Below are 15,858 nucleotides of genomic sequence, written 5' to 3' on the forward strand. Positions count from 1 at the left end.
CATCGTTCCATCCCTACTGACTGACATGTAGATGATTTCTTTTTTTTTTTTTTCCCATCACAATATTAGACATCCTTGTCCACCTGTCTTTGGGATAAATACTTAGAAGTAAAGGGTGTACAGGGGTGCCTGGGGGGCTCAGTTGGCTAAGTGTCTGACTCTTGGTTTCAGTTCAGGTCATGATCTCATGGTTCATGAGTTTGAGCCCCCCATCAGGCTCTGCACTAACAGGGGGAGCCTGCTTGGGATTCCCTCTCTCTCCCTGTCTCTCTGCCCTTCCCCCACTTACACTCTCTCAAAATAAATTTAAAAAAATGAAAAGAAAAAGTAGTAGAGGGTATATATACTATTTTACTTTTAGCACATACACCAAACCACATTCTAAAAAGTCTGAACCAATATTCAACCCCTCTAGTGGACAGTGGCTGAAGTAAACAGCAGGCTGCAAATGACAGTCATGCTGCACTGCCCCACCCTCCTGCCACATGCGCACACACAGACCACACACACACACACACACACACACACACACACACACACACACTCCCCACTGTGATCACTTCTGCAGTGCTCTCTGAGGGCCACTTAACAGAGCTCAAGGGGAACAGAAGGAAAGGACAGTCAAAAGACAAGGAACACACCTTCTTTCTGCAGCCTGTCCTGTGCTCCTGAGCAGAATGCGGATTGTGACCCAGTGGGAAGGTGTCCAGGCGGCAAGGCCCACGCCACCCAGACCAGCAGCGCGCTCTGACCGTTCTGTGTGACCATCTCTGTGCCCACCGTGATCCTGGAAGCCTCTGGAGATGAGGCACCTTGCCTTGTATTTAATCCCTCCCACAGCTGCCACTCAGTGAACAGTGATCGACGGGACGGCCAGAGGCGGAGGCCACACGAGGCAGGACCCACGGTGACTCATCCTAACACAGACGGACGGCGTGCACAGAACTTCAGGTTGAACTTCTTCAACAGCACAGAGTTTTGGGAACTCAGAAGCACGACCCGGTGCCTGCTGTCACAGAAACGGCGGCGTAGAAGAGGGAGCAGGATGTGAAGACGGGCCTGACAGCCAGACCACAGCCCGAGCTCCATGCTCTTCTGCCGCCTTCCTGTTCCACCCTGAGCTTCCCTCCAGCAGCGCGCGCCTGGGGTACTGTCGGCTGCTGGCTGAACCCTTCCCCGCGAGGGACGCGGACGGTGTCGAGCCTGCCCACACCGCATGCCCAGGGCCACAGTACCTGCCTCACGATGGGAGGTCATGCTGGAGGCGAGGCTGGCAGAGGGCAGATTAAGTGAAGGTGCTGGCGCATGGGCTTTGGTGGTGGCACCGAAACTTTACATCCAACTTCTTCCCATGCGATTTTGGTTGATAACAATTTTGAGATGGGACCTTGGCCAAGGTCCATCAGAAGGAAGAGTAAAGAAAAGAAATCTGAAGGCTCACACATTTAACTAGGCAGCAATTCTCAGGTTGGCCCCAAACCCAGGGGAAGCATGGCGGGCCAGGACGTGGGCTGGCCATGGCCACAGAAATGCAGCCCAAACCCCATCTTTATTACCTACTTGTTTGAGGGAATTTCCAAATACTGGGTAGCTCTAGAACCTTGCAGATAACTCCAAGAATGTGGCAGTGCAGTCAGTCAAAGACCTCACGTTCTAATCACCAGCAGCCTTTCCCTGCTGCCAGCTGCCAGAGTCTTAGTCATGCCTCCTTCACGAAAGGATACGTCCTGTACAATGTGGTCCATCACCTAAGAGCCCAACTGCCATCACAAGAATAAAAAGCCCTGAAAGGCGCTCCGTCATTCACGCCTCCGTTCCACCTCCCAGAGTGCATTCACCACACACGTGTTTGACTCCAGGAAAGTCAACGAGCCCCTTCAGGGACAGTCTCAAAGCATAAAAGACATGGGGAAAGATCTTGGAAGAACTTTCAGTACAAAAAGGGGTTTAGACCAGTTGTAACGAATGTTTTTGTTCAGAAACACGCTTTTCAGTAAGCACATATTTCAAAGGATCTTATATGACCGTCAAGTACTGTCTCTATGGAGCCATACCTTCTTGGGATAAATAACTTAGAAGTAGAATTGGTGAGTCAAAAGGTATATACTATTTTTATGTCCATATTTATACCAAATCACCCTCTAAAGAGCCTGGACCACTGTGTATGTCACACTGAGCAAATCCAACTGTTTGGTTTTACACATTTGGGGAACGGAATCCCCAAATATTCTTTCTTTTACAAAGTCTGTAATCAGGAAAAAAAAAAAACACTACAGCAAAGAGCACTGTAGAAGGCACTATCACAAACTGGAAAGCCAATGTGAGTTCTTAAACTGCAACTGAGAATTCGATTTCTGATTATGACAAAGTAATTGGTATCGAACTCATCCTTTTACCCTAAACAACTACGAAACTAGAAAAAAAATACAAGACGGCTATTTCTGGCATTGAAAAGGCGGCAGCCTGAGACTGTGATCATTGAGGGAAGGGAAGCGCGTGAGGTAAGCCACACATCCACTGAGCCTGGGAGCGGTTTCCAAACCACAGCACAGGGGGAAGGAGCCCCAGACAGCTCAGTCTTGTCACACAGAGGAAACAGGGAGGAGGGTCTGGGGTTGCGGAAGAGGTCGGGATTTGTGGGGCAGGGTACCAAACAAGACAGCAAAAGCCTCACTGTAACATACGTAATGTTCAACCACAACGAAAATTTACTATGCATGTAAGTAAGCAAAAAGATGACCTGTAATCTAAGGTAAAACCTGCCAATAGAAACAAATCCCAAAATGACCCTTATGTTGTAATTAGCAGACAAGGGCTGTTAACACATATGCTATTACTGTGAGTACATTCAAGAAGTCATTAAGGAAAAGGTGCCCACAATGACTGAACAGATGGGGGATCTTCGCCGAGAATATAAACTATGAAAAAGAACCAAATGCAAAAGCTAAAGCTGGAAATCACAGTATCTAAATGAAAAACAATTATTAGATGATTACACAGAAGACTGGACGCTACAAAAAGGGAGGGCAGGTAAGGACATAATGTGTTATCCAAATTGAAGGAAGAGGAGGAAAAGACTTCTTTAAAAATTACAGGCTCAGTGATTGGGGGACAATATAAAAATGGCCTAGAATATGCATAACTGCAATCTCACAGAGAAGAAAATGGGGCAGAAAAAGTATTTTAAGAAATGATAGCATTCCACCCAAATTTCCTGAAAGATATCAGCATACAAGTCCAGAAAACCTCAAATGAACACCAAGAAGGAAAAAGAAAAAGAAAATAAAAATTAGGAACCTCAAAATCAAAATTTCATCAGAAATAATGAAGATTAAAACACGTATATAATGACAACTTTAAGGTGTTGGGGGGGGGAGGAGTCAATTTAGAATTCAATATCCAGCAAAAATATCTTTCAAAAATAAGGAGGAAATGAGCATATTTGCAGAGTTCAAAAAGGTGCTGGAAGAATCCATCCCGAGCACGTCTGCACAACAAGAAAGGCTAAAGGGCTTTCTTCAGGCGGGAAGGGAATGGCGCGAGGTGAGAACACGAACCCACAGAGCCAGGTAAAGTTCCTACGTGGGCAAACAGACCATTTTCTTAATTTCTTTAAAACAGCAGCATTGTACCATGGGATTTATAATGAATAAAGAAGTAAAACGCATGACAGCAATAGCAAAAGGACAGAGGAGTAAGTAGAATTATACTCCTATAAAATTCTCGTGGGGCATCATCTGGGGGGCTCAGTCAGTGAAGCACCCAACTCTTGATTTCGGCTCAGGTCATGATCTCAAGGTTCGGGAGATCAAGCTCCATGTGGGGCTCTATGTTGACAACACGGAGCCTGCTTGGGCTTCTCTCTCTCTCGCTCTCGCTCTCGCTCTCTCTCTCGCTCTTTCGGTCACTCTCTCAGCCCCACTCCACTCAAAATAAATAAACATTGAAAATAAAAGAATAAACAAAAACAGATACAGAAATTTTAAAAAATAGCAAGATGGTAGACTTACATCCAATCACAGATAATTAAATTAAATTTAAATTTACTTTATATTTAAGCAAACTTAACATACCACTTAAAATCCAAAAATAAAGTCCCCATTAAAGGCTATCTACAAGGGACACAACTTGGAATACACACACATAAACACACACACACACACACAGGCTGAGGGTGCAGCTTGTACAAAGATGTACAGCAGCTAAACAGTATGGCTAGGAATGGTTATGAGATTCTTAATAATCAGGCAGAAAAGCCTTTTTAAGCAAGAAGCATTCCAAAACAGAACGCTCCCTAGTGCTAAAGGGTTCAATTGATCCTTAGAGACAAAAAATTATAAAAATGTGTACACCTAATAACTGAGCTTTGAAACACACGAAATAAAAATAGTACTAAAGGGGGGCGCCTGGGTGGCTTAGTCGGTTGAGCGTCCGACTTTCGCTTAGGTCATGATCTCGCGGTTCGTGGGTTCGAGCCCCGCGTCGGGCTCTGTGCTGACTGCCAGCTCAGAGCCTGGAGCCTGTTTCAGTCTGTGACTCCCTCTCTCTCTGACCCTCCCCTGCTCACGCTGTCTCTCTCTCTCTGCTAGAAATAAATAAAACATTAAAAAAATATATTAAAAAAAAAATAGTACTAAAGGGAGAAAAATAAATAAATAAAAATAAATAAATAAATAAATAAAGGGAGAAACAGACAAACCCACGCCATACTTGGACAAAACAATGAGATGGATATAAAGAATTGGAGTAATGCTATCAACCAATTCCATCTACTATTCATAAATCCCAACACCCACCAACCACAGGATCCACATTCTCTTCAAGCGTATAACACTTAAACACTTAACAAGATAAATCACATGCTTGGCCATAAAGTCAGTCCCAAAAGACTCCAAAAGGCTGACATCTTACAGAGTACATTCTCTAAACTTTATGGTTATGGTTTATGGAATTAAATTAGCAACCAATATCAACAGAGTATCAAAAACAAAATCTCCAAAGAGTTAGAAATTGAACACATCTCTAAAAACAATAAGAAACCAGGGATTAGACACTAATTCACAATAGAAATGAGAAAATATTTTGAATTAAAATTAAAATGTATCAAAACTTGTGGGCTATAGCTAAAACCAGGCTCAGAGGGAAATTTACAGCCTTAAACAAACGGATTGGAAATGAGGCAAGATTTAAATGTGATGAACCAACCTCAAAATGAATAGAAGGATAATAAAGATCAGAGAAAACAAAGGGGCGAGGGGATTCGACAAAAGTGAAAAATCAACAAAGTAAAAAGTTGTTTCTGTGAAAAGATGAATATCACCGACAACCCTAGCAAAGCTAGTCAAGGCAAAAGAGAAAAAACACAAAGTCAAAGTATCGGGAATGAGGGGCGCCTGGGTGGCTCAGTCCATTAAGCTGTTGACTTCAGTTCAGGTCATGAGCTCATGGTTCATGGGTTTGAGAACCCTGCGTGGGGCTCTGTGCTGACAGCTCAGAGCCTGGAGCCTGCTTTGGGTTCTGTGTCTCTCTCCCTCTCTGCCCCTCCCCAACGTGTGCGTGTGCATGCGTGCATTCTCCTCCCCTCCCCTCCCCTCCCCTCCTCTCTCTCTCTCTCTCTCTCTCTCAAAAACAGATATTAAAAAAATAAAATAAAATACCAGGAATGAACAAGGCTCTCACCATGGAAAGGAACAAACACTAGGCAAAATGTTGCACCAGTAAATTCAACAACTTACATGAAATGGATAGATGCCTTGAAAAGATGCAAATTACCAAGACAGACACACAAAGAGAAAATCCTGAACAGCCTGATACCTAATAAAACAATTACACTGTACGAGGAAAACTCCAGGTCCAAATGATTTCAATGACAAATTCAGCCAAACATTTAAGAAGGAAAATTACACCAATCTTGGACTTTCATCTGAGAGTTGGGAGGAGGAGGGTACCCACCACGGCTCACTTCACGACACCATGTGCCCCCGCTATCAGAACCTAACAGGAAACGTACACATCCACGTATCCCAGGAGCAGAGACACAAAACTTCACAACAAAATGCCAACAAATTAAGCACTGCAATATGTAAGAATAATGTGTAAATATTGCAAATAATATGTAAATATATAAAATAATACATCCAAACTGTGAGAAAATCAAGCCACTTTAACATAAAAATCAATGTAATTAATACACCTATTAATAGGAGGTGGGGGGAAAAAGGGAAGAAAAACGATATGATCGCCCCAAAAGACGCAGACAAAGCATTTGACAGAATTCAACACCCAGTGATGATCAGGGAGGGAACTCCCTCAGCCTGATAAAGGGTCTCAAAGAAAATCCTGCAACTAATAGAAAATAATATTACCGGTGAGGGAACGATCCCCCATAAGAGTGGAAACAAGGCAAAGATGCTTGCGTTCGCCACATACATTCACCATTACTTTCGCTGGAGTTTTAGCCACTGCAATAGATCAAGTAAAAAATAAAATGCTTTAGAAACTGTAAAGAAATAAAACCACCGTTGTTCAAAAATAACAACAACAACAAAAAAACCCACCTTTTTAACGTCTATAAAGTGTACGATTAAATGGTCTTAGTATATTCACAGGGTTTTGTCACCCTCCGAGCACCACAATCTAGGTTTGCAAGGCTTGTCATCAGTCCAAAGAGAAACCCCATACTTGTCAGGAGTCACTGCCTCCTGAGAAACTTCCCTCGTGGACAATGAAATCTTAAAACACAATTTATAATAACAGCAAAGGACACAGCATACTTAGAACAAACGAAACGAAAAACCTCTACGATGTAAAGTATGAATGGAAAATATGGCCATGTGTAAGGAGCAGAAGATTCAATAGTATCCACTTTCCCCAAATTTATCTTCAGTTTCAAAGCAATCGTAATAAAAATTGCTACAGGGCTTTCTGGCAGCAACTGACAATCAATTGATTCCCACCCCACCCAAAGGTGCCCAGATGAATCGATGGGGAAAGAAAAGTCTTTTCAACAGACCCTTACCTCCCAACACAGACAAAAATTGGTCTGAGATGGATCACAGGCCTCAATAAATACATAAGCCCAAACACTCCCAACACAGACCTGCACCTTAAATCTATTAAAAACTCCTGCAAATCAGTAACAAAGAGACAAAACAGGGAAGAGGCTTCAGCAGACACTTTATTAGAAATACTACACGATGCTACATAACATGTAAATATAATGTAATTAATATGATGAGGTGCTCAACTCACTAGTTACCGGGAAATGAAAGTTAAAACTGGCAAAGAGAAACCACGAGACACCACCGAAATGCAAAACTCCAAAAGCCTGACCGTCCCCCATGCTGAGGGGAGGTGGGCACTGGTGGGAGAATGCGGCGGCTCAACCACTCTGCCAGTGTCTCATGCAGCTAAGGCTACACCTACCCTGTGATCCAGCAATTTCTCTCCTGGGTATTTTATCTCAGACAAATGAAAATGTACATCCAGAAAAGACTGGAAAGACAATGTTCATCGTGGCAAAGCCTAGACAGCCCCAGCATCCAGCAAGAAAATGAATAAAGAAATTATGAAATATTCATATCACAAAATATTGCTCAGCAGTAAAAATAAGGAGCTATTAATACACAGCAATGCAGGTCAATCTCCAAAACATCAGGCGGAGTCAAGGGAGCAGCTCGGGGGAGGTGCTCTCACGGGGCAGGGAACAAACGGACGCGGAGCACTGGCCGCTGTTAGCGCTGGGGTCAATCGACGAAGAGGGCACCAGGCAACGGGCTAGGCTGATGGGCACGAACACACATCTGTCAAAGCTCACTGACCAGTACACTTGACGACTGTATCCAGACACAATGACACACAAAACATTTTTCTAAAAGTAAACGCCAAGGCCCCCCTCTGGGGAAGGACCTGCTGGGAATGGAAGGGCGGGTTAGGTGGGTCTGTGTGCAGGTCACCCACGCCGATCGGTCAAGGTCAGTCAAGGACGAGGGAAGATACCTGTTAACTCTTCTTGGGCACTTCTCTGGCTTGATATCCAATTCGTAATGATAGATGTCAATTTTTGGAATGTCCATTTCAAAGAAGTTGGCCTGTAACTTGATTGTTCTCCCGGAAGTCCCGAAGTCGGGTCGAGGTGGAGGCTTGAAGGCATATCCTTGGATGGGTGGCGGCGGCGGCGCAGGAGGCGCGAGCACTGCAACGGCCAAGAGAACGCCCGTTACACAGAGAAACGCCGGCTTTCCCAGGGGCCCCGAACCCTCCTGTGCGAGAACCGCCCTTCCTGGCTCGAGGCCCCCACCTGCCCATCCCCTCCTCCTCCTTCCCTGTGCTCGCCCGTTCCCAGGGAAACCCTGACTCTCACACCCCTGCCCCTCCCCAGCCTCCAGTCATCACAGACAGCCCCTAATTGCCAGGCTCCAGGGACCCTCTGTCCCTTGGTGGCGAGTGACATGGCACCATGTCCTCCCTTTCCAACTCTTCCTTCCTTGGTCCTCTCCTCGCCCAGATCTTGGAATGCTGGATTTTCTCTACCCAGCCCCCTTCCTCTCTCATAGAGGCTCGCAGACTATTCAAACTCCATCCACAATTAAGCCACTCTCCCCCCAATTCATGCCTCCATCAGCGTGGCCGTGGTCCACCCACTACCATGACCTTTCCCACACGATCTGCACAGCCAACCACACAACTTCCTCATTTTACCTGCTTCCACTGGAACCATCCGTTCCTATCCATCCCTCTCTGCGCCAGCTCAGGGCCCCATTTCACCCTGCACAGGCAGTTAGGGAAGCCCCCTGATGGGGTCTCGGCATCCAGGCACCTCCTTCACCCCACTTTCCACACTCCACGCCAGAGGGTCCGATCTCCGTGGGTCCAAGTCCCTCCGTGGCTGCCCCACAGCCAGCCCCCACAATTAGCCCTCACATCTGCAGGGTCTGGCCTCGGCCTGGTCTTCGCTGCTCCAAGACCCCCACCACCTTGAGGACCAGCCCTCACTCTTCAGGGCTCCCTGCTTCTCCGGCCTCTAGCTTGCCCCATTCACATTTCCAGGACAGTGTGCTACACTGCGCTGTCATCCCACCGGGCTGTCACTCCAGCGGGACCGGAGCGACTTGGGGAAGACGATCTGCCTGCCCCGGGGTCTCTGAGCAGCCGGTGCACAAGGAGAGGCCAGACACACCCGCTCAACCTCTGGACGCCGGGGTTCAGACACGGAAGGGACAGCTGCCAAAGTCAGAAAGCATCCTTTACAACGGGCCGCCAAAGTCAGGGACTCAAAAAGCGTCCTTTACAACGGGCCACCAAAGTCGGGGAGGAAGATGTTTACAACCTCCAGAGACAAGAAAGCCGAGCCTTCCTGACATCAATGCACATGCACACGCCCGTTTGATGACACTCACAAGCTGTCCTGGGAGGGGACACGCGGGCTGCCGGAGAACACTTTCCGTCTCGTTGGTCCCCAGCGCCTTCCGCAGCACTAACGGGGCACCAGGCCTGTCTGTGGCAGGGACGGCATGTGATGTACACATCTTTACGTACGTGCTCGGGGGTCATAGGTGCTCAGTGAGACAGACTGGAGATTTCCGGATGGTGTGAGTCAGTGAGATTAGTAACCCTTAAACATGTTCATTCTCTCATCGAAAACAAGACAGAAAACAAATAATTTGAGGACTCTGAGTTTTTCTAGGTCAGAAATGCCATAAAAACAGCTTATTTTTAGTAGCATAGTTTTGTTTCCAGTAAATGTCAGGAGGGATTGAAGTATGTGGAATTTTTTTTTTAATGAGGAGGATTAAAAAAAAAGACATGTGAGCAAAAATTAAGAGTATTCTGTTATTGGAAAAATATTTAACTGGCTTTCTCCTAAGCCGCAGTTTGAACTTTATTAACAGAATTGCTGAAAATTGGAGTTGGGGTGAAATGTCTTTTTACTGTCTATAGGAGTGGGGGTGGGGGGAGGGAACGTTCCCTGATTAAATTAGCGGCTTGCACAGGAACGAAGGCGGGACACCACCTTGGTGATTCTGGCCCTTTAGTTACGTGCGGGGGGTACCCTGCTGGCATTGTCTCCTTTTCTGATGATTAACAACCGCCCCGTCGTTCTAGTCTCTCATGTTCAAAGAAGGAGCTACAGTGTACACAGCAAATACACAACCAGTGAGTTACTGCCGCACTTTTTTTTTTGGAGAGCGAGAAAGAGTGAGCAGGGGAGAGGAGGAGAAGAAGAGAGAGAGACTCTGAAGCAGGCTCCACATTCAGCATGGAGCCCAGGACAGCGTGTGAGTGTCATCGAACGGGTTGGGCGCGTTTACTCCTCGTAAGCGCAGCCCACACGCGATCCTTCACACCACGGGCCCTGAACACGTCCGGGAGTGGGCTCCACTCTCCCCCAGCTCTGTCCCCGAGCAGAGCCCGCGAGCACATGGTCCCTGCTCCCAGGCAGACGTGCAGCCAGCGAGGGGAGTCTTGAGAATACAGAAGCACAGTTAAAGCACAGAAGTGACATCTGTGACCCAGGAAACGACCAGCCACAGAGCCAACGGCATCTGCTGCCCATGGTCCGTTTCAGGAACCAGAACACAATCTGCACTGAGGGCTTTCCAGGCTACAAGGGGCTTTCACATACGCAACTGTGCGTCACGGACACGGAGCAGAGGTGCTCCCTCTGAAAAGTGAAGCTGTTCACGGCTCACACAGCAACAGGGAGCGGAGGGGCCCAACCCTGAGTCAAGACTTCCGCCTGCCACCAGCAGCCATCCACCCCGGCTTAACACGTGGTGATTTTACCCACCTCAACTCTAACCGCAGCCACAGATACACCGAGAGCCCATTTCTCTGGCCGAGCTGGTTTCTTCCACCTCCACAGTGCGAGTTACTCCTACAACATTTGCCACGGCAAACACGGAAAACTGTCCACGGGTTTGTGTTACTGACTTGTATTAATGAAAGCAGTGGGGAAAAAAACGCAACGGTAACATATTCATGAAATATATAATTTCACAGGATATTTCTTCTTTGCTTCTAGCTTTTAATAATGAAAATACTGAGAGCTCATGGGAAGGCGTGTAGAATACACAATCACAAGTTAAAGCTCTAACAGTTTTCAGAGCAGACTAGGGAGAGGCCCCAGCAGGTTTTTTTTTTTCTTTAAGTTTATTTATTTCTTTGGAGAGAAAGTGAGCACAAGTGGGGGAGGGGCCGTGAGGAGGAGACAGAGAATCCCAAGCAGGCTCTGTGCCATCAGCACAGATCCTGATGTGGGGCTCAAACCCACGGACCGCAAGATCATGACCTGAGCCAAAACCAAGAGTCTGACAGGAACCGACCGAGCCCCCCAGGCGCCCCGAGGCCCCCGAGTTTTACGCCCTCCTGCCCAGCCTCAAACCGAGGAGAGATCTCGGATCCATTTTCACTCCTACTTCGCGGGGAGTCAGGCTCTGTCGAGGGCCAGGGCAAGCAGGACTCACAAAGCAAATGCCAGAGAGGACCCGGTGCCAGCGCCCGGCAGCACCAGTGCGTGGGGAAGGGACGGCATGGCACGTGGGGGTAAGGACACCCTCGCGGGACGTCAGCTCTTGGCCCCAACAGGTGGATAACGTTCCAGCCTGAAAACCAAATGCGGAAGAGCACACACACCTTCATCTCAGCTGACACAGATGACTCTGAAAACTCATTCCAGTATCGCCTGGAGATTAACTGTCCAAGCTCGCCCGGCCCGCGGCCTCCTTCCCCTCACCAGTTCTGCAGGAGGAACAGAGTCTGACTGCAGATACGCCACAGGCGGCGGGGGGGGGGAGAACCCCAAGCCGGGTACTGGTGAGCACATGCTCTGGAGGTGGCCGTGGGCACCGTCACCATCCATGGAGTAGGTGAGAGTCCAAGTAACAGCCCGGGAGGAGCAGGATCTGGGAGGAACTTCACCAGAGAGACCCCGCGAGCCGGCCGTGGCTCTGCCTGCCCGACAGCAGGGACCTGGCCCTCAGCCCCGCGCTGCAGGAAGACCCCACCTCCTTCCCGGCTGTGCTCATGCTGGCCAGCCTGGGCCATCGTCCCCACCGCGAGTCCCCCCCTCAATCTTCTCCATCCTTCACTGAGAAATCCGGTGCCACCTTCCTGCGAAAGCCGCCCAGGCCTGCACCCTCTGCCCCCCGCAAGCGGCCTCGTCCCCCATCTATCTGCGTTGGTCGGTCCTACCTCTGCACTGGGGGGCAGGACCCCGTGGGGGGGGGGACAGGATGGCGGCCCCTCCTTTCTCACCGGGGAGCCCCAGATGGTCGCAACTGGAAGACACCTCAGCTGCGGGGGGTGGGGGTGTGGGGGGTGTGTGGACAGCTGTCCATCTGTCACTGGCTCATCTGCCAGCCCCCACTCCCGACCAGAGCGGGTCCTGGGGGCAGGGAGCCCGAGTCTGACGGCGTCAGGTAACACGGGCCATTGAGTGTGCGCGGGGCTCCTGCTGAAAAGTGAGCACACGTGTTTCAAAGATCCATTTTTAGAGCCGCATCTCAATCAGTGAAAGGGAAGCGTAGTGAATGAGTAATCGACTTCCTGTATGAGTAACTGGGGCGCAGCGAGCAGGAAGTTTGGGTGTGTTTTACAGAAGCCACGGAAGGCGGGCTTCCCCTTGCGTTTGAAGCGAGGCTTCTGCCGGACAGCGCTGGTCCTAAAGAAACCCCCCCCACAAGGACCAGACTGTCACCAACTTGTCAGCAGAGGGTCCCAGGGCAGCCCCCTCGGCAGGGGGAGCTCCCGTCCCCCCCCACCCTCCATAAGGGACAGAAACGAGGGAAGGGCTGGCACCCAGGATGAGAGACAGGTGACCAGAGGGGACAAGTGAAGGTTTGCCTCACGTTCTCCAACGGGGGGCCGGGAAGGAGGCGCCGCAGCAGCTCAGGGCTTACACGCACAGGCCTCCACGTGGACAAGCCTCAGCAGCGGCCCTGCTAAGAACTTTCTCTCTGGGCCCTGCTTACATCCAACTCACTCCCTTCAGTGTGGCAGGGGCGACAGACCCTCCACCCAGCGGTAAGGACAGGCAAGCCGAGTGGCCAGGTCCCAGGTGGGGCCTCAGTGAGCAGCAGGAGCTATGTTGCTGTGGGTACTTATGCCTAAGTACCCCCAGCAGGCAGGCCGAGAAGGGCAGCAGCTCTGGGCTCACAGTGCAGGAGCTGGGGTGACACCTGCAGGCACGGGACAGACGCAGGGGAGGGGCTGGGAGGGCTCCGGTGCCCGCCGTGCCCAGAAGGTGCTGCAGGCGGGTTTGGGCGGCGGGAACGGGGCCTGCCGTGGAGCGAGAGCGCGATGCCCTACCCCAGCGTGAGGCCCGGGCGCAGGCTTCAGCCCGCATGGTCACTGCCACTCTTCCCCCGGAGCTGGGAGGCCGCAGAACCGCGGGCCCGGAGAGATCCTGGCACCCGTTCAGTATACGACGAGCACTGTGGCCGGAGCGGGGCACGTTTCAGTCCCTGGGGGAGAGGAGACACGGCTGGCCACACTGGCAGGGCCCTGCAACAAGACCTCACGCACGGCTATGAGCCCCTCCGAGAGGAGAAGGTGGCTCCCTTCCAGAAAAATCTCACAGGCACACTGTCTCCTCAAGGACCAGATAACCAAAGCTTGTGGGGGAGGGGCCACCCGGGACCCCCGCCCCTCACCTGCCCTCTTCACCTGGCTGGAGGTCACCGAGCACTCTCTAAAGCAGCACCTGTAGGTGATGGCCCCTGAACACAAGTGTCTTGTGTCCCTGCCTGCAGGTACGCACAGACTGGGCGACTGCTTTCGTCTACTGTGGTTTCTATTACAGAAGATAAAGAAAAGTACGAAGAAATAGAGGCCGCCGGAGATCATCCCTCTTCTACAGGCCCATGTGACACAGCGGTGCACACGTGCTAACACACAAGCACGCGGTTTGTGCCCGGCCGCTTCCATTTAACGTCGTGCTATGCGATTCTCCACCATGAGCCTGTAACGACCACACCACTCAGCGAGCCGTCTCCTGCTGATGCATTTCAGTGGGTTCCAAATTTCCACTTAAAAAATGAAGTGCTGTGCTGACCACCACGTAGGAACACCTCTTCCTATAGCCTCGAGAGGAGCAGGGGCCACAGGAGGGCTCGGGGCACAGCCCCCCCCCCCCGCCCCCCTCCCGGAGCCAGCGCCTCCCACGGCCGCCCTCCACATCTGCCTTCCCCCTGTGCCCTCCCAACATCCCCCCCCACCAAAACACAGCCTTCTGGATCCATCTTCACCCCTCGCTGGCCCAGGATCCAGGCTCCCAGCCTGGAGAACAATGGACTCGCTGACCAGTTCATCTCCTCTGTCTGGCCCCAGGCTGCAGGCAGTAGCCCCGGCCATGCACGGACCCTGCCCTTAAGGTGCACAGGGTTCTCAAGAGAGCAGGAACGGGACTGGGGTCTGAGCCCAGATTCCAGGCCTGAAGACCTACAGGACGGTGCTCACAGCGCACTCCCGCCACCTCCCTGTTCGCAGGGCTGCTGCCGGCCTCACCGGCCCCTGCCACAGTGCATCATCTCCGCCCTCCCTGCGGCCCCGCCCAGCAGGTCAGAGGCCTCCTGGCCACTGGCACGCCATCGCTTCACGGCTCAGGTCCCCCACACAGCAAGCCAGGCCTTGGGGTGCCCTGGGCTCCGTCAAGTACCGCGCTGAGTGCCCTCCAGGACACGTGGCCATCAGCCCCAGCACCCGGCCAGGAGCCGTGCGCACGCCCGCTGGGAGAACCCAGGAGGCCAGGCCCTACAGGAATGAGGCACTACTCCCCACGCCTCAGCACCCCGACCCCAGCTCCACCTCCTTCCCCACTGGTTTACACCAGACTTCTGTTTTCTTTTTCATGTCCTGCCTTCTTGAGAAACAAGCGAGCTTCGAGGCCCCTCTGCACCCCAGGACACGCGGCCACACGCAGCAAGCGTGGAAGGCAGGTTCGGGGGGCAGCGTGTGTCAGCCTCCCTGCCCTCTGCCTCGGCCTTCATCTGGGCCGCTGGTCTGGCTTCCTGAGGCCTGAGTCCGGCCACCAGTGGTCCCAGGACCGGTCGTGACCAGGCCAAGTGCCCTGGGCCAGCACCCCGATGGTGAGCACGCACCCCCGAGGTCTCAGGATCCACACGGCCAACGCAGAGGGTCAGTGAGAGTGGACGGATCTCCAGGACATGGAGCACATCTTCCGTTATGAACACGGACACGACCCACATCACCTGTGACACGTGGAGACAGGGGGACGCTCGTGTCACATAGAGGCCACTACCGACACCACAGAGCAAGTTCAAACTCACTGCTACTTCAAAATCATGATGCTTATTACGGCCGCTGCTAGACCTGTTAGGGAATGTGAAGACAGCTGTTTTCATATTTTGATAGCTGTCTTTCCACCTGACCGGCTTTCCTGGTCATTCTACAGATTTCGTTCTGTGCCTTGAAAAACACTCTTCTAGAAAGGGATCCACCCATAACCTTCACCAGACTGACAAAGAGGTTCGTGACCCCGAATGCCTGCGAGCCGCCTGCTCTAAGGGGACAGGGGGCCCCGTCTCTGAGAGAAGACGGTGTCTGTGGCCGTGGCGGTGGGCGGGCCTGCGGGCCTGCAGACGGGGAGGGTCCTGCTGACGGCGCTGCACCCGGCGGCCCGAGAACTGGGCTGTCTCCATGGCCGCCCCGGCGCCGCATCCGTCCCTGACGTGATGTGAGCTCACAATTTACTGGTTGCCGTGACAACCAGCTCACAGGCCGCCAGCCAGGCAGGGGCTCCGAGCTGGGAATCGGAAACCAGACACCCTGCTACGGCCTCACAGCACAGCCTCGTGTTTGAAACTGAGGCCGAGCTGTGTCCCAGGGCCAAAGCTACGT

General features: G+C 51.2%; 1 protein-coding gene across 2 annotated transcripts in view; it reads right to left on the minus strand.

Annotated features, from left to right (window-relative positions):
* AGO2 (argonaute RISC catalytic component 2) overlaps positions 1–15,858 on the minus strand; it is a 99,034-nt gene that overhangs the window by 42,814 nt on the left and 40,362 nt on the right. For both annotated transcript variants that reach the window (XM_077749959.1, XM_077749960.1), the window contains exon 2: positions 7,999–8,194. In XM_077749959.1, the coding sequence (XP_077606085.1) occupies positions 7,999–8,194 (196 nt within the window). The remainder of the gene's footprint in view (positions 1–7,998; positions 8,195–15,858) is intronic.

This window comes from Crocuta crocuta, unplaced genomic scaffold, assembly GCF_008692635.1.
Source record: "Crocuta crocuta isolate KB4526 unplaced genomic scaffold, BGI_CrCroc_1.0 scaffold119, whole genome shotgun sequence".
In the NCBI taxonomy this organism is placed as follows: Eukaryota; Metazoa; Chordata; class Mammalia; order Carnivora; family Hyaenidae; genus Crocuta; species Crocuta crocuta.